A 22,934-nucleotide genomic window follows, 5' to 3' on the forward strand; every position below is an offset into this window, starting at 1 on the left:
TAGAGATTGCGATCTCAACATATATTTGGATGCCTAAATGTTTAGTTAGAAATTTACACCATTTCTAATAATTCTACAGTGATTGAAAATACAATCTACCTCAAAACTAATAACATCGTTAGGTAATTGATCTATGATGGTTATCATTTTTGTCTAATTTTTTGTGGTTTATATACAATAGTCTGTGTTTGCACATTTGTTATTTTAAACCTGCTTTTAACATATCTTATACAGTATAATGAGAAATGTATCCATTCTTACTAGCTTTCTCGAACTCCATGTTATTGGTTACTGTTTGTAGAGGGAGGAAGAGCAGCTTGTGTATTGGTGGAGAGAGGATCCTTGGTTGAAAGTGATGTTTCTCCATATCTTTATAAGGTTAAGGAAGAGCAGTTGGGGTTCCTGTGAAACGTGGATTGTATGAGGTCTATAATTTTTTTTATGCTCTATCATTACTTGAATGAATCATGTATCACTGGCAAGCAACTTCAGCTCATACTTTGTAGGAATTCTAATTCACATTGCATTCTATTTAATTGTTTGTTTTATGTTCCGTTCACACGACCATGATTTTTGTTTGCACAAATCAGTATATATATCCTCGTTGAATTAAAAGTCTAGCTTTGTGTCATAAGCATATTGTATATTTCCCCTTTTGGCTATTGCAAATAGCAAGTATGGTTTGTTGTTTAAATGTTAGTCTATTCTGTTTCAAGAAGAAAAAAGAATGTGCCATCGCTGGGGATGGGTACGATGATCAAGGTCAGTGTTTATCGAGAAATGTTGTTTTGTTTTTTATGGATTGTGGAGAGAATTTTATGCCAGTGACCCCGAGTTTTGTGTGCTGTGTGGCTACGCGCAGATCGTCGAACGACGAAGGGCACCAAGGTGTTCGTTGGCGGGCTGCCAATGTCGGCCACGGAAAGCATGCTCCTCTCTCATCTCCACACCATGCAGTAGCTGCTGCCCATAGCATGTAATGCAATGGAATAAGTTATCAAGGCAACTAACATCGAACATAGTAAGAAAAGAAACCAAACGTGAATATGTCTCCTTCTGTGTTATTGGTCTCCCTAGGATTCTCGCTCTTATTGGTCACGGTGGCGGGTTCTTGGGCTCCTTGGCAGCGTCGAGGCACGGTATCTGCCCACGCTGTTGTCGGGGCCTCCCGCGGGTACCCATGCTCGACCTACTTCATTGAAGGTAAAACTTTGACTATTTGGGATCTCCATTTCATTATTCAGATATGCTCAATTCTGAACTAGAACAGATGCATAATAACTTTTAGAAACCAGAACAATTTCAAGACATTTCATCGTTCTACTTTTTTCTATAGCACCAGCTTATTGAGACTTCTGTCTTAGATGTGGTATGGACAAATATACATGCCACTTTCTAGATGAAGTGAAGAGACCAAATGTGGATGTTAATCAATCTCTAGATGAAGGAATGAAAGGAAGGAGCTAAGTTATTGCACTAGATGTACGGGGTCTAGAAAAGGTGTCACTTTGATGCCATTTATTAGTGTTGTTGTACAAAAAAAAAGGTTGAATTGATGAATTCATGGGCTACCTTATAATATAAAACTATATTGAATTCATGTGATCTTGTGATTTTATGTAAGACTATCCTATAAATAAAAACTATGATTTCACTGTCTTCTCTATGTTGTAGTTAGCAGTGCAGGCATAGAACCTATGAAACATGGATACTTGGTTACAAAGTTCAACTTTCAGTCAAGTTTTGTTCAACAAGGGTCTAATAGAGACTTCCATGAAACTGATCGATTTGTCGTTGGTGTCATGTATGGGAACTTATGGTTTAGAAGCAGCTAAGTTTTCAACATGTTACATGGTAGGAAATGTATTTGCTAACACTATTTGCTAACACTACAAGTTTCGTATGCCCTATGTGACAGATGGCAAGATTGAATGAAGGGCTGTCATTATTTGATGCAATACTGATTGTTCCAATGTTTCAAATTACTTGGACCTTCTTCTCTATTTGTATAGGATTTGTTTACTTTCAAGAATATCAAGTAAGTTCCTATTTGTTATAATCGAATAATGAAGTGAATCATGCATTTCCTAATTATAAACTGATAATTCTGTTTTTCTGCTGTCAGGTATTTGATACACTCAGGATAATTATGTTTGTGTTAGGCATGACATTTGTCTTTGTTGGGATCTCCTTGCTAGCACCCGATGACAGTAAAGGTTGGTAAAACGTTGATTTTCATGTGTTTGCACATAGAATATTTTGACTCTTGGTGAACTGTCGGCAGCTGATACGAAAGATGGTTCAAGCACCGCCGAGGACTCCATAATTGACATAGACAGGTTCTATTCCACGAACTTGTAGAAAGTTTCAAGATTTGCTCTGTTGCATTTTGTGTTCAGTATTGCATTCAGTGTTCTGATATATAACCTAGACACTGCAGAAATGGAAAGATGCTGATGGAGGAGACAGACATAGATGATAGCATCTCCTTTGTTACTTCTGTAAAAGTAAATGCAAAACGTGTACTTTCAAAGGCAAAGGTCATTTTTGTTTCTTCCTAGATCTGATTGTACCATATAAATCTGTCACAAGTCTTGCCTCTCTCACCTGATCTTATTTGTAGTCCGCATGCTCCATGTCCCTTGGCCTTGGGGAGAGCACCATAAGCGCTTCATCGATGCTTGCCATGCCTATGGTCTCGTCAAGAACAACCGGCTTCAGAGGAATCGAAAACGACCGTCCAAAGTATGTCCCTTTAAGAACCACTGATTGGAGTAACCTATAGCTGATGGTAATATATAGGTACACAGGAAAGGTCTTTGTTTTTTATGTTGCCTAGCGGATGGCAGTGAAATTTTTTTGTTGCTTCCAGAGGCGCAACTGTTTGTTGTGATCGTAGCTAGCTATAACACGAGTGTATAGTTCACCGTTGTACCCTTCAAAACACTGTCCATACCTAGCTGCATATACATGTGTAAGTTTTAGAATACAACAAATTTTGGGAAGATTAAGATTAGATGGAGTAGCATTTGTTAGCTTTTAGCTTGTTGCTACTGAAATAGGAGCTGAATTTGGGCTATTATTTTTGTGTATACATTTGTAACCTATTTTGCAGTCTTGATTATGTCTATTTTAAGTTCATATTCTAATTGATCTGTAATTTCTAGACATGCATATCTGAATCAGAGCTTTATGACTAAGATAAATATGGTTTTATGTGTCGTCACAATTTACTATATCTTTTAAGACAACATCTAATTTTAGTGATGCAACAAAAGCATAGAATAACAATTAATGTTTTTGCATATCAGCATTTTGTGTATTTTTTGTGTAGAATTTTAAAAATGATGCACATTGTTGCATCTCACACTTCTGAAAATCGAATGACTGCATCGACAGTTGCTGCCTGTATGGCGCCTCTTCTGTTGCGTCCACTTCTGGCTGGTGAATGTGAGATGGATGAAGTATTTGATATGGATGGTGACGATTCTGCGCAGCTTCTTGCTACAGCAAACGCCGCAAACAGTGCTCAAGGAATTGTCGCAACTCTCTTGGAGGAATATGAGGGCATTTTTCATGTAAGATTCTTTCAGCCTTGGATCATTGCAGTATCCACATTGAATTTGTCTCAAGAAAAATGTATTTGAGCATATATCATGTTAGCAGTGCTTAAAAGTTTGCACATGAGAGAGATAGAAAGCATCACTTCCTATTGATCATCTATGTTTACCATTTTTACAGGATGAACACCTCAGATGTTCCTTGTCACCTGAATCTCAAATTGAAGATAGTGGTACTGAAGCATCAACTGATGATGGTAATTTGGAAGCCAAGGGCAATGGATTTCATGATGCAGAAAATGATGTAGATCAAGAATTGGATGATGACAATGGTGTGGAGCGTATACTTAGTGGGAAATTGAGTGAGAGTAGTGGATATGCTGGCAGTGACCTCTATGACTACAAGGTTTGGTTTTGTGTGCTTCATTCTTTTGATTTTTCTGATGCTTGGTGTTTGGTGGTTTTATTAATACTACTGTGAGTCTTTAATGTGAGTTTGGTACTGGTGTGGAATAGATGATATAAAATGGTGGCATACAAAGTATGACGTGTCCTTTTTTTGAAGTATACCAAGCCCATATGTGTCTGTAATATATGGGCTTGATATACTTAACATTGTCATTGGTCAATACACATTTGACTGGTTTGAGTGGAAGTGTTGCCAATTTTCATTATTACCTAGCTGCTCCTCCTAAAGAAGTCAAGGAATTTTGGTTGGACAGTCTCGAGAACCAGATTACTGCATTGGAGAACAAGTGCTCAGGTGATGACCAATGGATTGGTTTCTGTCACAATGATCTTCAGAATGGCAATATCATGATTGATGAAAAGACCAATGTGTTGACCATCATTGTAAGTGACACATCCACATACTTCTAATCTATATTATTATGTTTGGTTGTACTTCAGATATTCTTTTGGTGTCTGAAATATCAGTTCTATGACTATAACGTGGATACAACTGTGAAATGGGAATATCTTGAACACGGGTAGGTAGGTAGAGTTTTCTTTTGTTAAGAAACACATATTGGTATACCGTATAGGGCTGCAGTGCATCGCACGCTTGTTATCGTGTGTTTCCTGTGTTCCCTCCAATCAAAGTTCAGTCTCATTTTTCTAATTGAGGTTTCATTCCTACAATCAATTCGAAAGCTAGTCTGGAGGAAATTTGTCTATTTTATCAAACATTCAGACTATGAATCTGAGTTGGAGTTTCCTTCAAGCAAATCTCATTTTTAATTCAGACTTGCATATAGAATTCAAAATTTATTCCGATAAGAATTAATTCTTTCTGGAAATGTCTTTAGATGTTTTTATGCATTTTGAATTACTTCAATCTGTTTTTCACGCAAACTGAATTGTGTGTTAAAGTTTTTTCTTAACATGTTCATTTTAAGAAATGCAATACAGTTAGTTTGCAATGTCCAAAATGCTAGGTACGACCTCCTGTGAATGCTCTAAAAGTTTCATAGTATTAAAAGTCGTATAATTAAAATGATCCAGTGACCATGGCCAAGTGACTATTGATGTTTCATAGGTTCCAAGGCTGTCGAATCATTTGCCCTACCAATTTATCAGGTTGTACCTATGTTTATTGTTAGGATAGTTTACTGTTTCAATTGCCCCACTAATTCACAAGAAATCTAATGTTAGGGCGCTGAATCTGGCACTAAATTTTGTGTGTTCATGCTTAGATTGGTTTAGTTGAAGGCTATTGGTGGTTCTTACTAGCATCATAGCTTATCCGTTTCCAGAAACTTGTGAGCGTTCTACTCTTCGCCAACTTTGCTTGGAGAGATTTTTTTTTGCTTTAGTGCAATTTTACTGCCTCTGTTGCCATCTGAAGAAAAATAATAAGAGATAAAGGGAACAAATCAGATGTCAATTTTGCTAACTTTATCCTTAATGCAAGAGTTCTTCAGAAAATGGCCATCGGTGTCCCTAAAAAGCGGAATGACAAATGGATGGCTAATCAGCTTTTGAAGCTACATCTGGAGTAAAAAGCTTCGAAGGATGCTCATCTTCAGTTTATGCGCTACTATTTGTTGACTGACATGGACTTGCAAAAGCGTTTAATACTTGTCAGTTTTGGATCCATTTGTTGCATTGGTCGATGTCTTCGGCGAAACAATCTCAGTTAGGGATATTTCCTTCTGATTTGTTAGTGTTCAACATTATAAGAAGTGGTTTATTAGTTTTGTTTAGATTTTTGTAATTATTTATGACATAGTAACCTTCATCAATCATACATGCATGTCATCGCTTCGTTCAACTACACAACGTGCATCTGTTAAGTTCTGTAAGTTTTGAATGTGCACATCATAAATTGATCGTTGTCTTATCTTATTGTGAGCTTGGCAGTTTTGAATGTGCAGATTAATGCACTTTTGTTTCCTTTCTTATTTGAAGTCTCTGTCACCGTCACCTATACCAACCAGATGCTCGGGGACCTTTTCTCATAACAGAATATCATATATTTGTACATAAGTTATCATGATATTATATATTACCGTTGCAACGCACCGACACTCAACTAATATATATATATATATATATATATATATATATATATATATATATATATATATATATATATATATATATATATATATATATATATATCCCCAATAATCCGGAACGGCCCTGGTGGCCCGGTTTCATTTTTATGGCTGGACCTCCATCGGATACACCGTAAAACGCTCGTCGTCTTCTCCCAACGCTGCCAACGCAGCCGGTGGTCGCACCAACGTTGCGCGCAACCAACAACCGAGCGGCTCCGTGGTTCTGTGAATGTTGGTGTTTGATGTCTCTGTCTGTCTCTATATAGACACACACACACACGTACGTGTGCTGTGATACCAGAACCGTAAGCGCTCCACTGCAACATAGATCCGGAGAAGCACGAAAGATCAAAACGCCTCCACAACTCACCCGGCTAGCTGCTCTCTCTCTCTATCGTCGTTCTCTCCGCGGAGGAATGGCCCCGCGTACGGCACTGCTCATTGCCACCGCCGCCATGGCCGTCATCGCCGCCGCCGCATTGCTCCCGGCGACCGCGTCGGCGACGACGTACATGGTCGGGGACGAGTCCGGCTGGGACGTCGGGCCGGACTACGACGCCTGGGCCAGCGGCAAGAAGTTCAAGGTCGGCGACACGCTCGGTACGTACGACGTTATTACCCCCAGGCGTGGACAACGCCGCCGCGCATGCCAGCATCCGCAGATCGAGTGACGCGGGTCGTGATTCCTGGCAGAGTTCCTGTACTCGGAGGGCTCCCACAACGTGGTGGTGGTGGACGCGCAGAGCTACGAGGCGTGCGCCGTGCCGAGCAACGCGCCGACGCTGACCTCCGGGGACGACAGCGTGGAGCTGGGGCAGGCCGGGCGGTGGCTCTTCATCTGCGGCGTCGAGGGCCACTGCGACGCCGGCATGAAGCTCGCCGTCGACGTCCACGGATGACTGGTGTGATCAAGAAGATGGGTCAGGCGGGCCGGCCGGGCGGTGTGGCTCTTCACTTTGCTATCGGCTGCCATCTGCCAGACTGCCACGCAACTGGAAAACCTGAAGAGAGTCCAGGACCTTCAGTTAGCTTAAAGTGCAGGTTTCAATTTCGATATATACTACGTAGCGACGAATAAACGGAGCGGTCCGGCTGTTTAGTTCTTTGAGGTCTTCATGTTTGCTGGACTCAAACTAGAACTCACGTTGGTCCTCTAGAAAATCCAAAACAAGTACGGCTTTTTTTCTGTTACTTTTACATACTAGCACTGGGGGCACACATATAATCGCGTCTTAAGTTTTACGCAGTGCAAAAAAAAAAAAGATTTCGTGGGCACAACACAAGTCGCTGCTCCAGCCAGCCAGGGGCCAGGGCAACGCCCGGTGACGGTGGAGTCGTGTAATTAATCTTACGTGTTGGCTGGCGACGGGGGCTCGAGCTCGACGGAGTTTGATTTGCACTCCACCGCCATTGCAGGTTACCAGGCCAGGCGGCAGGATCATCGATCAGGCAGCACTCAGCGCACACGATGTCTTGCTTCGTTGCGACGTGTCCTCCATTTTCAGATAAGGAAAGAAGAGCCAAAACGTAACTGGAAATGGAAGCTGCAAAATTATCAAAGCCCCGTTTGGGAGTAGAGAGAACTTTTTACATTAAAACCCGGAAGAGGGAAAAAATGCACCAATTGCAACCGTAAAAATCGAAAAAACAAAATTAAATGCACCAGCCGGGAATCGAACCCGGGTCTGTACCGTGGCAGGGTACTATTCTACCACTAGACCACTGGTGCGACGTGTCTTCCATTTTCCGATAATGGTAACAAGAGCCAAAACATAAACTGGAAATGAAAGCTACAAAATTACCAAAGCCCCGTTTGTGAGTACTGAGTAGACAAAACTTTTTACATTAAAACTCGGAAGAGGGAAAAAATACGCCAACGGTAAAAGTCGAAAGAAAAAATTAAATGCACCAGCCGGGAATCGAACCCGGGTCTGTACCGTGGCAGGGTACTATTCTACCACTAGACCACTGGTGCTGCTGTGTTAGCTAGAACATTTACAGATTATACCAGTCTGTATATCCGCCAGGATCAGTGCTGGATTACTTTCTGTTACCATCGGTGATTCGTCCGATGACATCTTGGATCAGCCTTCAATGCTGCCGCTAAGTTTACTGCGGGCAACGGCATAGCTGCTTCTGCGACACACAAAGGCCATTGTTTGCGACATTACACACTCATCACAAAAGAAGTTTTCTGGAACACTAGGGTTAATGGTTCTGCTCGAAGATTTTTAAACGCGCACTCTCCAACTTGGTAGTCTACACTTTTGAACTGTTATCTCAGTACACAAATGCAGTGATGCAAACACAAATTTTGCAGTGAAAGTATGTTTGTGTGCTGAATGAGAGGCCCAATTGTTTGACTAATGATAAGATGGTCATTAATAGAATAACTTCAGCAGCAAAGAAAATAATTCACACGTCTTAAACGGCTTTCATTGCAGATCAATGGGAATATTATGGAAAAGGGCCATAATATTACATGAGACCAAACATGACTTGCACATTAAAAAAAACTAAATATGGTGTTATTCAAAGTTGACTTTAAAAGAACATGTGACAAAGTGAATTGGGACTTTTTACAATATACTTTGGTTCACTCTTCGAATGAAATGTTTCTCATATAAACGTTGTAGTTACACCCAATCCTTCATACGATGAGAAAACATGGGTATCGAGATTCGCTTTCAAAAAAAGGCTGAGAGATATAAGACAATCATCTATCCTTATACTAATATGATGGTGGATATGTCGGTGATCATAAATTATAGAGCCAATAAAGATGGCCGTGTCTCATTTGGTAGATAATGGTCTTTCTATCTACCAGTATATCAGTGACATGGATTTGTACAGGATGGATCTCGAGATCGAGAACTGAAAGTAAGCAAATAAATGACACATGAATTTAGACAGCTTTGGGCTCGCGACATGAGGTAATATCCAACGTTTGTATGTTGGTGGCTACTGGTTATGATATAATGATTTGCCCTAGGTGGGCACTATACCCCCTCATTTATAGTCTAAAGAGGTACGATTGATTCATAGATTACAAGAAACTTATATCGTCGTCAACTATATATAAGAACGAAGATCGGTTTAAAACAACCCTCTCTACGATAAAGGAGAACTATCTCTGTTTTTACATGTGGATTCCTTATAAATCATGGTATCCAGCTGTTACAAAAATACTACCCTTATCACGAATCATCATTTCCCCTTATTTGTTCATGCGACAACATTCGAAAGAGGTCACACTAAAAATCCACTTATGTGTGGGAAAGTAACAAGCTAGGCTATACAAGTTTTACTCGATCGAGAGCTTCACCCTTAAGTGGGCTTCCCTTACGTGAGGCTTCAACAAGGATTAGACGAAAGCTTGTGTGTTCACGATACCTCGATAAAATTATAAAAATATCGAAGTCATCGATAGGAGCTTGTATATCTATTTCACTTAAACTTTCAAAATTACGTTTTGTATTGTTTTTTTTCTTTAGTTGCTAGGCTAGTGAATATATTTAAAAACTAGTTGCATCACTTTTTATGGTAGGGATAACAACATTTAGTCAAAATGTGGTTATCACATGAGATAATTTATTTATTGCTTATGTTTTAACTAGCAACATTTAATTTCTTCATGTTTGTCATTGTTTCCAATGGAATACTTAGAGCATGTTTGTTTCCTTGGAGGATTATATAATCTAACTTATTTTGTACAGATTGTACAATCCATATCATATAATTCAGTTTACCTAATTTTTATTATAGATGTTTGTTTTCATAAAAAATTAGTGGTAAAAAGCCAAATAGTAATATAAAATAGGCATCTAATGACCAACTTATGGACTATCATGATCTATATACCTAGACTATATAATCCACTTCAATAATATGTGTTGTTTGTTTGTCTCTTAACTTATTTAAACTGAATTATATAATCTAGAGGGTAGACAGACAGGAGTTAATCAAGACTTTATCAGCTAGCAAATCTTCACACCCCGACTAAAATCAATGTTAAACAATTTCAGGTGAACTATTATTGGCAACTAAAATGGTGCCCATATAATCGACACATGGTGTACTAAATCATCGAGAACCTTAATGCTTGTTTGTTTCCTTGCATAACTATATAATTCAGCTAATTTTTTATAGATTATATAATCCAGTTCATATAATCATATTAAAGATGTTTCTTTACATAAATTATTAGCGGGTAAAAAACTAAACAATAATCTAAAATAAGCATATGATGATATGTTTATGGATTATCATAATCTATGTAGCTAGATTATATAATCCACTATAATAATTTATACTATTTGTCTTTGTCTGAATTTATTTAAGATGGACTATATAATATATAATCTAAAGTGTAATCCACTCTAATAATCTATACTATTTGTCTGTCTCTAAATTTATTTAAGATGGACTATATAATCTAAAGGGTAAACAAACATAGCATTAGGTGTTGAGAACGTTAGATGAGAGTTGTTGCCGGACAACTGAGGCCTATTTGAAACTCAGGAATTTCACATGAATTTCACAAAAAAATTATTTTTAAAACATAGAAAACAAGAAAACTTCCAGCGTTTCAAAGAAAGACGTAAGGTGAACCTATATATTCATTCTCCCAGTGGCCGAGAGAAACGACACGAGTGAGCGCTCCGTGCGCTACCATTGCAGCCAGTACTCGCTAGCTCACGAGTAAAAGAGTTACTTTCTTGTTAACAATATATTTAGAGCCTATTTGTTTTGGAATTATAATCTACCCAGTTCGATAGATTATAATCCCAAACAGGCTCTTATTATTTTGCTGATATTTACTTGGAGCTGCCCTTATCGTGTTGTTATATGGAAATAACATTACAAATCAGTGCATGTCCAAATGCTAATAACAAACAGGTCAAGACTGGGCTTTCTTTGCGGAGTTCTCCTCGAGCATCGGACGAAACCAGGCCCACGGCCCACCTCACTTCGCTGGTACATGCCCGGCATCAGAGTTACTGACATATGGACCACACCTGTCAGAAAAGATAGCCGGAAGCCGGAAAAACCCTCGTCTCCCGTCTCGGAGCGGCGGAGTACGCACCTATCAGTCCCAAGTTCCCGCCACACACCTCTCCATTCCCCTCCCGAAGTCCCGATCCTGTCCTCAAATCCCATTGCTCTATCTTCTCTAGCGGCGAGTCGAGGCGGGGAAGACGAGCTAGCGGCGAGGATGTTGTGGGTAGATAAGTACCGGCCGAAAACCCTAGACAAGGTCACCGTGCACGACCAGGTTGCTCAGAACCTCAGGAAGTTTGTAAGTGCCCGCAATCTGCGCGTATTCGATAATCTAGGGTTTCCCCTATTTTAATGTGCCGCTATAATCACAAGTGGTTTTGTTTGGTCAGGTGTCGGAGCAGGATTGCCCGCACCTGTTGTTCTATGGGCCGTCGGGGTCCGGGAAGAAAACCCTAATCCTCGCGCTCATCAAGCAGATGTTCGGCGCTGGCGCGGAGAAGGTGCATATTTTTTAATGATTGTCCGGCTTTTTCCATGTTGAGGCCGTGCTTTGATGTTAACACTTCCCTTTTCCTGTTATTTTTTTTTAAATTTTTTTGTGTCTCAGGTTAAGCTGGAGAACAAGACATGGAAAATCGATGTAAGTCCAATTATTTGATAGCCCCATCCTCTTTCTAATTAGTGACACTAGCAAATTTCAGATGGTGTGTTGAATACTTAAAGAAATACCGTGTGCATTAGGGTTGGTGCCAGCACACCATCACTCTCTCGTCCCTGCCATGTCAGTTCTCGATTCCACTCTTACCCCTGTCGCTTCGGTGCACAGGCTGCAGCAGTCTATAGCCTCATTCCGTTGAGAATAGTCTCACATTGTGAGTTGTGAGTGAGCAAACATGTTTTATATGGTCGATGGTGCAACTCACTAATGTGCTACTTTTTTTTGGGGGAGGTGGGGGGGGGGGGGGGTGGGGGGCGTTGGCCAACAAACCTAAAATGTGTTGGACCTAGTGCATTCTCAGACAAATATTGGCTCACAATGTGTGAGTGGGAGATTGTTGAGAATAGTCCCACATTGAGAGTTGTGGATGGGCAAACACGTTATATATGGTTGAGGGTGCAACCCCTAATGAGCTAGCTTTTTGGGGGAAGTGTTGGCCCAACGGACCTAAAACCCGATATTGTGCGTTTGGGCACATGTGTTGGGGCCCGACGGCTTGGGTGTGTGTGCGGGTGCACTATGTGTGTGTAGGCGACCCGGCGGGCGCGCAATGTGTTGGTGGTCCGGTTCCAACACAACCCACAACCACATCAACTTTTCTATTTCAGAATTAAGTAATCATGCAGATTTGTTTCAACGCTTACAAATCACCGACTAGGAAGGGTAGATATCGTTGTCAAGATATCAAGATAGTATCCCCTATTGTATCTGTATCCATTAACCATGAAGTTCACTACGGGTGCTTGACCTCGAAGGACATTGTTGGACCCGGCCACTCTAAAAAAAGCATGCCAAAGACTGAGCCGACCCAGAGCATCTTCTCTTTGGGTGAAAAATGTGGAGAGTATTCACCTAATTCATGCATAATACTCAAAAAAAGTTGTTGCCTCATGCGATACCTGCGTCGAAAGTAATTCAGAGGATACACACAGTCATCGGCGAAGTAGTCCTGATGAAGCCGATCATGGGTAGAGTCACTATCACGTTTGATGTAGCGTCGATGGCGCTTGGGCTGTCTCGACGACTCTTCATTGAGCTTGAGCATAGCCTCCTCTATGGCTGCTTCCAATGCATTGCACGTTGCACTTCCGGCTCCTTCACTTGAGTTTGTGCTTGAGGAAGACATGACGTGAAGATGAGTAGAAACGAGGAATTTGGAGGAGAGAAATGAGATGAGATGGTGTACAATGACTTCCAACAGGGTAGAGCATTTATAGATGGATTGCAGATGAAATTTGTGTTTTTTTGCAAAAAAAAAATCAATTTTTTTGGACTCCAAACGTTCACAAACGTCTAGTATGCATGGCACTTACGTCAGCTAGATGGACCAAACACATGTCGCTCTCGCCCCACCATATCGCCCGTGCCAACACAATGCCCGCCTCTCGCCCTAGAACTCATCAACGATGTGGCTGTGCGCCTGGAGCTACCCCCGCAGGCTAGCATCCATGACGTGTTCCATGTGGGCACCCTCAAGAAGTTCATTGGTGTGCCTCCAATAGCTCCACCGGCCCTACCGCATATTCACCGTGGCGCGGTGGCTCCAACACCAGTTCGTGTCGAGCGCGCTCGCTTGGCACGCGACGTTCGCCAGCTACTCGTCCACTGGCGCGGCGAACCACCGGAATCAGCCACCTGGGAAGACCTTGACGCTTTCTGCGAGCAATTTCCGGACTTTCAGCTCGAGGATGAGCTAGACCTTGAGGAGGGGATAGATGTCATGTGGGGGCACCACTATACCAGGCGCCGGCGAGCATGAGATGTCTGCCGCGCTGCTGAGCGCGTTGGGCGGGCGCAAGAAGCCATCGAGAGTGGATAAAATTAGGAAAGAAAAGATTATATTAGCTTTATCTATTTCCTTAAGAATAGGAGTGGCAGTTAAGGTCTTTGGCTACTTATCCTTGTAACCAACCGACACTTATCTCCTTAAGAAAAGGAGTGGCAGTTGAAGCCTGGGGGCTATTTATTCTTGTAACTGGCACTATCGAATCAAGGAAGAATTTCCCATCTAATCTTCTCTCCTACTCTCGTTAAGCCACCAACAGAGGGATAAAACCTCGCGGTGAGGACTGGAGCGCGGCTACGAGTTACATAGACGTGGTCCTGCGTTGTTGGTTGCCGAGGCACTTGACACAAGGTCGCGTCCGCGCGGGGGGGGGGGGGGGGGGGATAGGGCGGCTGCCCTGGCCCGCGTCGGTGGCTGCATCCACAGAGGAGAGGGTCGGCGTCCATGGAGGCGGGGCTCTGGAGCACGCCGCCTTGGAGGGGCGGCTGGTGACTTGGCTAAAGCTGTCGGCGGCTGGGGTGGGGAGGGAGGAGAGAGAAAAGTGGAAAACTAACCTAGTTGTATACCATGTGGGAAACCCTAACTCAGGGTTGGGTATTGTATTAATAGACAAGTCAGGCCTATTACACAAGGTAAACCCCAAAACCCTAAACGGGTACTCTAGCAGAAGGTACTAGTGTCAGGTAGGAAGTACTAGATAAGAAATCCCCTTTTATGTGATCTTGACTGTCACAACACCAACGATAGAGAAATACAATAATTTAGATGTTGCTCTTGCAGTATGTGGTGGTTGTTTGTTTATTATGTCCATACTTCCTGTTTCAATATCTTCTGACCTATTGAATTTTGGGTTTGCTATATATTTGTCTGGAGCCTTGACTTGCTAGTTTTTTCTCCAGACTGGAACAAGGACATTTGAGATAGAATTGGCGATGTTGTCAAGTGCTCACCATGTGGAGATGACCCCCAGTGATGCTGGCTTTCAGGACAGGTATGTTGTTCAGGAGGTCATCAAAGAGATGGCGAAGAACAGGCCAATTGATGCCAAAGGCAAGAGAGCATTTAAAGGTTGGTGCTTTATCAGTATCTTGTTTGTGTTCCTACAGTTCTTTGTTGGCTACTAGTAGTTGAATGCCCCATCTGTTGCATCGGCACAAAAACAAATAATTACATGTGTGTGCACAGTTCATTCAAGTGTGGTATCATAGATGCACACAAATAGTATTAATGCTGATAATTGATGTAAAGTGCTGAGAGCTTTATGTTCAGTGGTATAGGTGGGTAAATCAAGCAAACTATAGGGGAAAATGATGTTGACAGCAGGCACACCATCATCACTAACTCAAATGTTTTTAGTAGAGAGTAACATAAGTGTTGCTACCTTGTTTCTTCCTGATATTCAGTGTTATACATCATTGATAAAGAAATGTCTGTATAATTTGCAGTCGTCTCACATGATGCTATTGTGTTTACTTGTTAGGTATCAACTAATGATTTTCCATAATCAGACACCTCAGACACGAGCATGCATCTTATTTAGGTTGAATACATACCTCCTGTTTAGAGGAACTTAACATGATTAATCTGATTTTCAGTCCTTGTGTTAAATGAGGTCGACAAGCTCTCACGAGAAGCCCAGCATTCCCTCCGCAGGACTATGGAAAAGTATAGCTCATCATGTAGACTGATCCTATGCTGTAACAGCTCCTCAAAAGTGACAGAAGCTGTAAGATCCCGTTGCTTAAATGTGCGAGTAAATGCACCCAGCGAAGATCAGGTTGGTGATTGATACCCCAAACTTTCATTTAACATTTGACCTTACTTTGCCTCATTGTTTTGGCTGTTGATTAACTCTGTGCCATGCCATATGAGTGTTGAAAAGCACTGTTGACATTTCCTAATGCTTTGCTTCCTCAAAGTCCAAAATATTGAAGGGGAATTGGGGACAGATTATTCAAATACTTCAAGTCTGAGACCATTCTTCACTTCCCAGATTGTCCAAGTTCTAGAGTTCATTGGGAAGAAAGAAAATCTGCATCTTCCAGCTGGATTTGCTGCTCGTATCGCCGCACAATCAAACCGTAATCTTAGGCGGGCAATTCTGTTTTTTGAGACTTGCAAAGTGCAACAGTAAGCTTTTGTGCTTATTTGTTATTCAGTATTCCAGTGTTTTACTGATTTGCCACACCTCCACTTTTATGGTTATGTTAATCTTTACCTCCTGCCAACACTGACTACTGTCATGTTTTTTTTTTCTTTTGTCTTTCAGATATCCATTTACATCAAATCAAGTGGCGCCTCCTCTTGACTGGGAGCAATATGTGTCTGAAATAGCAACTGATATACTTACAGAACAAAGCCCTAAAAGGTTCGATCTCTGTTGGATGTACTTAAGCCATATAATTCTTGTGCATGCTTTTATTCATCTTAAAACTGAACTTGGGTCCAGCTACAGTATTGCTTTACTCGTACTAGGTTTTCACATGCCTATGTTTGCTGAAAATACAAGACATGTCAATGACTGGAATGCAGTGAGCAAATATCTAGACGTGGCTAAAGTGCATGTTTCTCCAAACAGATAGGAAAGTTAAAATTTGTATTTGTTTTGGCAAATTCTGTTTGGAATGTGTAACTGATAGATCATATAATTCAGTATCATTGTTGAAAGCACCGATCGTTCCTATATTTGTGGATGCTCTAGTAGCTCAATATCATTGTGCTTTTGGTACTGAACTACTGATATAATGACACTATTTCCTGAACATCTCTTTTGATCCATCGCACATGCAGTTCTATGTGTAATCATTTTGGTCCATAGTTTCTTCTTTTTTTTAAAAAAAAAAGGGCCAAACTAGGAGGAACTAGGTGGCTTTCTGTTAAGAAACTAGGCACCCAAAATTGCCTCATCGAGACTTGAACCAACTGAACTAGGTTTAGATTCTTTTTTGGTCTATAGTTTCCTTAAGTTACTTCATTAGCTTTCCATGCTTCCAGCCAAACATGATGTTTTTACCGGTCTTTTATATTCTTGTTTTTACAAATTTGAACATCTCTTGTAACAGAATATAGATTTGAGAAAGTTACCCTTTCCAATGTGCGCAGCTTCTGTTCTCGGTTTGTTGAGATGTTCCCGTATCATGACTTATGCAAGCGACTTATTGATTTTATTTTATTTTGGCTCTGAGCCTTTCAGGCTATTTGCTGTACGCCAGAAATTCTATGAATTACTCGTCAATTGTATCCCACCCGAAAGTATTTTGAAGGTGACTTAATGCTTCTTCAGTGCTTTGTTTCATTCCTTCGTTCCCATTCTTACCATGCATACTGAACTTCCTCTCTTGATCACTGCAGAAGTTGTTGGCAGAATTACTGAGGAAGTTAGATGCGGATCTGAAACATGAGATCTGTCACTGGGCCGCACATTATGTGAGTAAAAAATTGAAAACAAGATTTCACTGTTAATTTAGTTCATTGCACCCTGGAATTGTCAAAGAACAGAAATCACAGGTGCATGTCGTATTTAAGGGCTTGTTTTGATTACATGTCCCTCAATCCCTTCCAATACCAATACACATGCATCCAAACACGCCCTTAAACTGATTCAACACGGTGCTATTCTTGCCTATCTCGTAGTTCTAAATTGCAAGGCCTTATGTTTGCAGGAACACAAGATGCGCCTCGGATCAAAGGCTATTTTTCATCTAGAAGGTACTTGCTTACGTTTATATGAGTTGGTCTTATCATTAATCTGGAACAAAATCAGTTGGTACATGTATATGAATGCCCACGATTGTTCTTATTTGCTTTTAGTATCTGCGTGTCTTAGATTTGCATAATGATTATTAATACAGAAGCCATATATACTTAACTTATTCCCCCATTCCACTCTACAGCTTTCGTGGCCAAGTTCATGAGCGTTTACAAGGAGTTCCTGGTGGCGACATTTGGTTGAGCAAAACCTCAAGGCATTGGGTTGCCACCCGCGAAGCGAAGAGAGGATGGCAGCGGCTATCGCACTGTATCAGGCAGTGTCTTGCCTGTGTAGTTTTGTACTGAAGTTGTGAACGATTAGCTTCATTGTGTCTGTTTAAACCACCGTCAACTCGGGTCGCCCTTCTGTGAGTTCATCGCGTCCGCCTGCACGTGGTCGTTGATGACGACACGATCAGAAGTTGTGAACGACTAGTAGTTTTTGCTTGGTTAAGAAAAAACATCCTGAAAAGTAAAAAAGTAACAGTCTGTGAACGGAACCGTAACAAGAAAAACGAAACAAGCAGATGCCAATCATGCTATTGCAATTTGCAAGAGTCGTCCCAGATTAAAATTCAAATAGCTGTATCCATTTTACACTACCACAGTTTGATTACAAAGGTTAGTGCTTGCAGGATCGCGTCTCAGACCCTTGGCCTCACCCTGCGACCGCTGGTGTCGCCGCCGTCAGAGAGCTGCGCCCATACGCTCTGGCTTTTCACGCCGCTGCTACATTGTTCCTCACATCCGGCAACTGTCCGCAGTATCTCTGACTGCAGGGATGGGCAGTTGTCTTTGAGATAGTCGAACCCCTCGGTCCGGATCACAGCTGCAGATACATAAGGGCATCTGGAATGTTATACAGTTCAAACTTATTTGGGCACCACCAAGCAACAAACGAGCGATAGATCAAGGTACAAAATATACCGAAAAAAGCTAAAATATGGTACACAGTACAATTTACTGAAGGTAAGGTAGGAGTGTACGGTATGATAATGTTCCAACCGTAAGCAATAAATGTCTGAAATTTACAAAGTTATCACCACTCGTAGTCCAGTAACCATTAAGTTTATAACCATGAATATTACTATTTTGGCACAATAACCTTTATCAAGTTTCACAGCTATGATAAGAATAAGAAAGCAGTCATGTCTTGCAATTTACTATGCAATGACACACTGCAGACATTTCACCAGCATGCAAGCCCTTGCCATAATGCCATGCCAACCCTAGGTAAATCATTCATCAAACTGGGAATAGCCTAATGTCTAAGCAAGTAGTCTTCTTGGCAACTTAGCCATTGAGAAAACCAAAACATACTAAATTGTTTAGAGTATAATAAGTATGCCTAAGATGTCAACCAAGAGGATATCTACATATGACATGTGAAGGTTAAACATATTTTCATGTTGTAAGTCTTATTACCCGAAAGGTTTTCAGCAGCAAATTTTAGGCAAACAGATTTAAGCTCGATAGCATGGTATCGATCAGCCAATGCTAGAGTAGTTGCCACGGAGTTTACAGAAACATGCTTGCACAAGTAAGATTCACACAACAATCTTAGCCTTGGCAACTCATATTTGTCTGCAGCAGCCATTAACTTCCCAGCTAAACTATCAAATATAGAGCAGTCAGAGCTTGATGCCATCAACTCATCATCATTAACAAGATTGTCCCTGTACATAAAGTGAAGCACCGCCTGCAACATGGAATATTTGCACGAATGAAAATAAAATTCCAAGTTTGTTCAAATCAAGGGAATGGATGATGAGATTGACACCGAAATGTAAAGATACCTTGAACACTACAGGATCCATATCATCAATAACGATCTCCTTGATTTCATCCCCTGTACCAGTTTCGTTCTTCTCTTCATCAGATTCATGGTCGAAAAATTCAGATCTAAAAAAGGAAGATCGGGCAGCCAATACCAACTTATGGGCATGAAACTTCTCTCCTGCTACACTAAAAATGACATCTACACCTTCCAGAGTGTCCAAAAGAGTTCCAAAATGATAGCCTATGTCAGACTCTGGAACCTCTATTGAATGTGGCCTGGAATAATCCATAGTTGATACTACAACACCCACAGTACAGTTTATCTTCAAGCAATCATCTTTAAGAAAATCTGATTGCTCAAGAGCATTACGCCGAAAGAACCTTTTATAGCCCCTGAAAATTTAAATAAGGACAATTAAACATGGGTACTTTTCAGAAGCAAACTTGGTCAAATGCAGGGAGTAAAAGTCTAAGTAAAAGCAAACAGGCAGGCACATTTTATTAAAAAAAACTAAACAATCTGGAAAAGATATGTTTACTATTTATGAATTACTTGGGCATAGAAGAGCCGCCAGAAAAAGGACGATATTAATATACTTGCACAGCTGCACCTTTGGGAGGGGCTGATAGACAACTAGTTATCATAGGATGAGAGAACCCACCAACATAGAGTTATTCTAATAGACAGCAGGCGCACAGAGTCCCCACTTTTCAAGCCCACATGTAAGCATATAGGTTACAGATTCTCTAGTCCCTACCACCTTCACCAGAAGTTCCCTTTGTCAGAGAAGACCCATCCCATCAATGCATTGGCTCCATGATACAGCATGTAGCTTATCTAGAACATCTAAGTAATGTGGAAACTGAAACTAATGCACTTTAAGAGATCTCATATTCTCATTTGTAACACTGATCAACCATTCAAAGCAATTAGAAGAACAACTAGATATCTCTAAAAAAAATTAGTGAGTACTCCCTTGTAACTAGAAACCTGATACCTGAACTAACCACACAGGATAAATACTACTGGCAGCGAGCACAAATAATGGTAGGTCTGTCAGAAACATGGTACTGTTTCTTCATGGGAACATTAATTTTATTAATACCTCTGGTCACATGAATTCAAACAAATGCCACTCCAAAATGGATTTTGATTGATGCAGTGATGCAACATGACTAAGGGACTGCTTGGTTCGCTGCCTAACTTGCCACAATTTGCAGGCTTAAGGTTAGTCAGGTTTGACCATCTTAGGCATATGTTCGGTTTGTAGCCACAGCTGTGGCAACTGATAAGATTTTTCTCAACTGTGTAGGTCCCACTCGTCAATGATTTTTAAAAGTGTGCTAAAATTTCCTTAGCCATACTAAGATGTGGCGAAGAATTTTAGCGCCTAACTTTAGACAAGTGTGGCAGAAAATATATGGCAATGGCGCCTTGGCATACAACCAAACATGCCTTAATTTCAGGATAACATCAAGCAGTTACAGTTCAATGGGTTGAGCAATGGAAATATTAATGATTAACACAAACAGGGAAGCAACCGAATGAAACTGTAATAAATACATCATTGCAGGCATCTGTGTGATCACAGCTGTAGCACAACTGAATCACATCTAGGTACTATAGATCGCCAATTTTGTTAGACAGCGTTCGTTGTAAAACTCACAGGCCACTTAATAGGCTGGAGCAATACAAACACATCCAATCCAAATCAACTAAAATCAGGCACCGAAACAAAAACATGGACTATCATGTAGAATAATCACTAAAATAACACCCAACATCCACCAACTACTTTCAAATCAAACTAATTCGGCAGATACCCTGTAACCAATCTAGCCACTAGACACTCGTTCTAAACCTAAACAGAGCTCATTACTCAATGCAAGCTGCTTTAAGGCGGCAAGAGAGAAGGGGACAAAACTCCTAGATCATTACCACATGGATCCGCGGTACTTGAGAGTGTACGGTCCGGACTCTAGGGAGCGGTCAAAGTGCGAGTGCACCTTGTGCTTGCCCTTGCCACTCTGGTCTAGAAGCGTGAGCTCGAAGAGCGCGCGCACGTCGGTGCCGTCGGACGCGAGCGCGATGAAGACCGAGACGTAGCCGGAGTTGTCCTCGGGGTTCTTCCCGTCTGGGTAAAAGTAGATCGCCCACTGGTAGCCGCCGACGGTGAAGGTGTCGCTGGCGATGTGCTTCCCCACGCCCATGCCCTTGGCGAGCGAGTAGCCCTGGATCACGAAGCGGTGGGACCCGTTCACCGTCTGCGTCACGGAGCGCGAGCTGGTCGGGGACGCCGCCAAGTCCCGCGCCCGGTCGCCCGACGCCGCGGCATGGTGCGGAGGGGAGGCCTCGCCCCCGTCGCCGAGGCCGGCGTCCTCGTCCTCCATGGGGAGGGGAGCGGCGAGGGAGGAGAGGCTAGGATTTGGGAGCGGGAGGTTCCTCGGCAAGGTCGGGGACGGGGAAAGAAGCGGACGGGATTGGGGATTGGGGTTGCTGGGCTTGCCGAGGGCGAGGAGATGGGGGTGGAAGTGGAACCGTGGAAGAGGATGGAAACAGGAGACCTGGAACGGAAATGAAATGGAGAGGAAGTCGACAGGGGACGGGACAATGCCAGCTTGGAAGGGTCTACCGGTTGTTTTGTGGACCAAAAACGGCTATATATAAATTGTTATGGTTATTAATTATTTTGCGTTATAAATCATAGTGAAAATAAGAATAGAAAGTCTGATAACCTTAGTTTAGTAGCGTTTCCATACCACGACGAAAAATAACATGTCGTGTCACTCTACTCATATTTACTAGTTGGTACAAATTTTCCTCTGTCCCTGCATACCTATGACTATGTCTATGTAGGTCAAAGATATCCATCCTATGGCTATGTGTTTGTTTGGTTTAGCTTTTTATGAGTAGCTTTTCTGAAAACCTGGCTGTGGTAAAAAGTTGGATGTGGTTTAAGTGTTTGGTTCGGCTGCTGTGGGAAGAAACTGATGGTTAGAATCTAGTTGTTTGGATACGGAGATTCTGAGATTGTAAGTATAGAGTGAAAAAAATGAAACAGGGAAAGACACAATAAACAACGCTTGACTACAATTAGACAGATATGTCCACTGCACCATTACTATGCATTGGTTCACATAAATAACTACGACACTAATGCATTAGCAATTTCATCTCTAAATGCACTCATGTCTAACTCATCTGATGTGCTAGTACTACTCTCACATATACCTACATCCTGAACATACGTCGTGCTAGGTACAAACTGGTCAAAGTCGCAATCGTGTATAGCACTATCTCGAATGAAGTTATGCAACGCCATGCATGCAATAATTATCTTTGATTGTTTACTAAGTGAAAATGATGGCAGATTTAGAAGGATTCTCCACTTCATCTTCAGCACCCCAAATAAACGCTCTATCACATTCCTCAGTGATGAGTGGGCATAGTTGAAAACTTCTTTGGCACCAACTGGTTGCCGCGCATGTTGTCATTCCGAAATATGGTATTTCTGACCCTTATAAGGTGCAAGATATCCCTTCCTGTTAGGGTACCCTGAATCTACAAGATAACATTTCTCTGCAAAATGTCACAAAGGTTAAGGACATACATAACGTCATTAAGTACAAATGCTAAGTCTTGTAAAATATACCAATACCTTCTGGAGGATGCGGGAACCGATCCCCGTACGTGATCAAAGTATCTTGTAGCACTCTAGTGTCATGCACCGAACCAGGCCACCTAGTCACAACAAAAGTGTACCTCATATCGAAGTCAC

The 22,934-nt window shown here is 41.6% G+C and overlaps 5 protein-coding genes and 2 non-coding genes across 10 annotated transcripts; 4 read left to right on the plus strand and 3 right to left on the minus strand.

The window, feature by feature from the left end:
- Positions 1–1,912: 1,912 nt before the first annotated feature.
- LOC103644160 (putative magnesium transporter NIPA8) lies at positions 1,913–2,993 on the plus strand. Its single transcript, XM_020547312.1, has 5 exons — positions 1,913–2,038; positions 2,126–2,216; positions 2,285–2,339; positions 2,441–2,540; positions 2,624–2,993. The coding sequence occupies exons 1-5, from the start codon at positions 1,919–1,921 to the stop codon at positions 2,783–2,785; spliced, it is 528 nt and encodes a 175-aa protein (XP_020402901.1). The 5' UTR covers positions 1,913–1,918; the 3' UTR covers positions 2,786–2,993.
- Positions 2,994–3,395: 402 nt separating this feature from the next.
- LOC103645682 (rho GTPase-activating protein 7) lies at positions 3,396–5,012 on the plus strand. Its single transcript, XM_008668696.2, has 5 exons — positions 3,396–3,578; positions 3,742–3,966; positions 4,365–4,412; positions 4,497–4,549; positions 4,997–5,012. Exons 1-5 carry the CDS (start codon positions 3,411–3,413, stop codon positions 5,010–5,012), a joined length of 510 nt encoding a protein of 169 aa, XP_008666918.1. The 5' UTR covers positions 3,396–3,410.
- Positions 5,013–6,537: 1,525 nt separating this feature from the next.
- Positions 6,538–7,020, plus strand: LOC103645683 (mavicyanin). Its single transcript, XM_008668697.2, has 2 exons — positions 6,538–6,721; positions 6,815–7,020. Exons 1-2 carry the CDS (start codon positions 6,538–6,540, stop codon positions 7,018–7,020), a joined length of 390 nt encoding a protein of 129 aa, XP_008666919.2.
- A 759-nt stretch (positions 7,021–7,779) lies between these two features.
- Positions 7,780–7,850, minus strand: TRNAG-GCC (transfer RNA glycine (anticodon GCC)). Its single transcript has one exon. It is a non-coding gene; the product is annotated as a tRNA-Gly (tRNA).
- A 175-nt stretch (positions 7,851–8,025) lies between these two features.
- On the minus strand, positions 8,026–8,096 carry TRNAG-GCC (transfer RNA glycine (anticodon GCC)). Its single transcript has one exon. It is a non-coding gene; the product is annotated as a tRNA-Gly (tRNA).
- Positions 8,097–11,168: 3,072 nt separating this feature from the next.
- On the plus strand, positions 11,169–17,858 carry LOC100193357 (uncharacterized). Its single transcript, NM_001138489.1, has 11 exons — positions 11,169–11,420; positions 11,512–11,622; positions 11,730–11,762; positions 14,526–14,694; positions 15,222–15,403; positions 15,620–15,756; positions 15,896–15,994; positions 16,820–16,889; positions 16,978–17,052; positions 17,289–17,334; positions 17,520–17,858. Exons 1-11 carry the CDS (start codon positions 11,337–11,339, stop codon positions 17,576–17,578), a joined length of 1,065 nt encoding a protein of 354 aa, NP_001131961.1. The 5' UTR covers positions 11,169–11,336; the 3' UTR covers positions 17,579–17,858.
- On the minus strand, positions 17,398–21,777 carry LOC100273191 (uncharacterized). 4 transcript variants are annotated; one of them, XM_020547760.2, is made up of 5 exons: positions 21,095–21,777; positions 19,173–19,548; positions 18,802–19,075; positions 18,039–18,205; positions 17,398–17,763 (listed from the first exon to the last, which is right to left on the minus strand). In XM_020547760.2, the coding sequence occupies exons 1-5, from the start codon at positions 21,544–21,546 to the stop codon at positions 17,725–17,727; spliced, it is 1,308 nt and encodes a 435-aa protein (XP_020403349.1). In that variant the 5' UTR covers positions 21,547–21,777; the 3' UTR covers positions 17,398–17,724. The 4 variants fall into 4 exon arrangements, with proteins under 4 accessions (XP_020403349.1, XP_020403352.1, NP_001141107.1 ...); XM_020547763.3 differs by having other exon boundaries at positions 17,398–17,841; positions 17,980–18,205; NM_001147635.1 differs by having other exon boundaries at positions 17,471–17,841; positions 21,095–21,673.
- Positions 21,778–22,934: the final 1,157 nt, after the last annotated feature.

The sequence above is a fragment of the Zea mays genome, chromosome 1 (assembly GCF_902167145.1).
Source record: "Zea mays cultivar B73 chromosome 1, Zm-B73-REFERENCE-NAM-5.0, whole genome shotgun sequence".
Classification (NCBI taxonomy): domain Eukaryota; kingdom Viridiplantae; phylum Streptophyta; class Magnoliopsida; order Poales; family Poaceae; genus Zea; species Zea mays.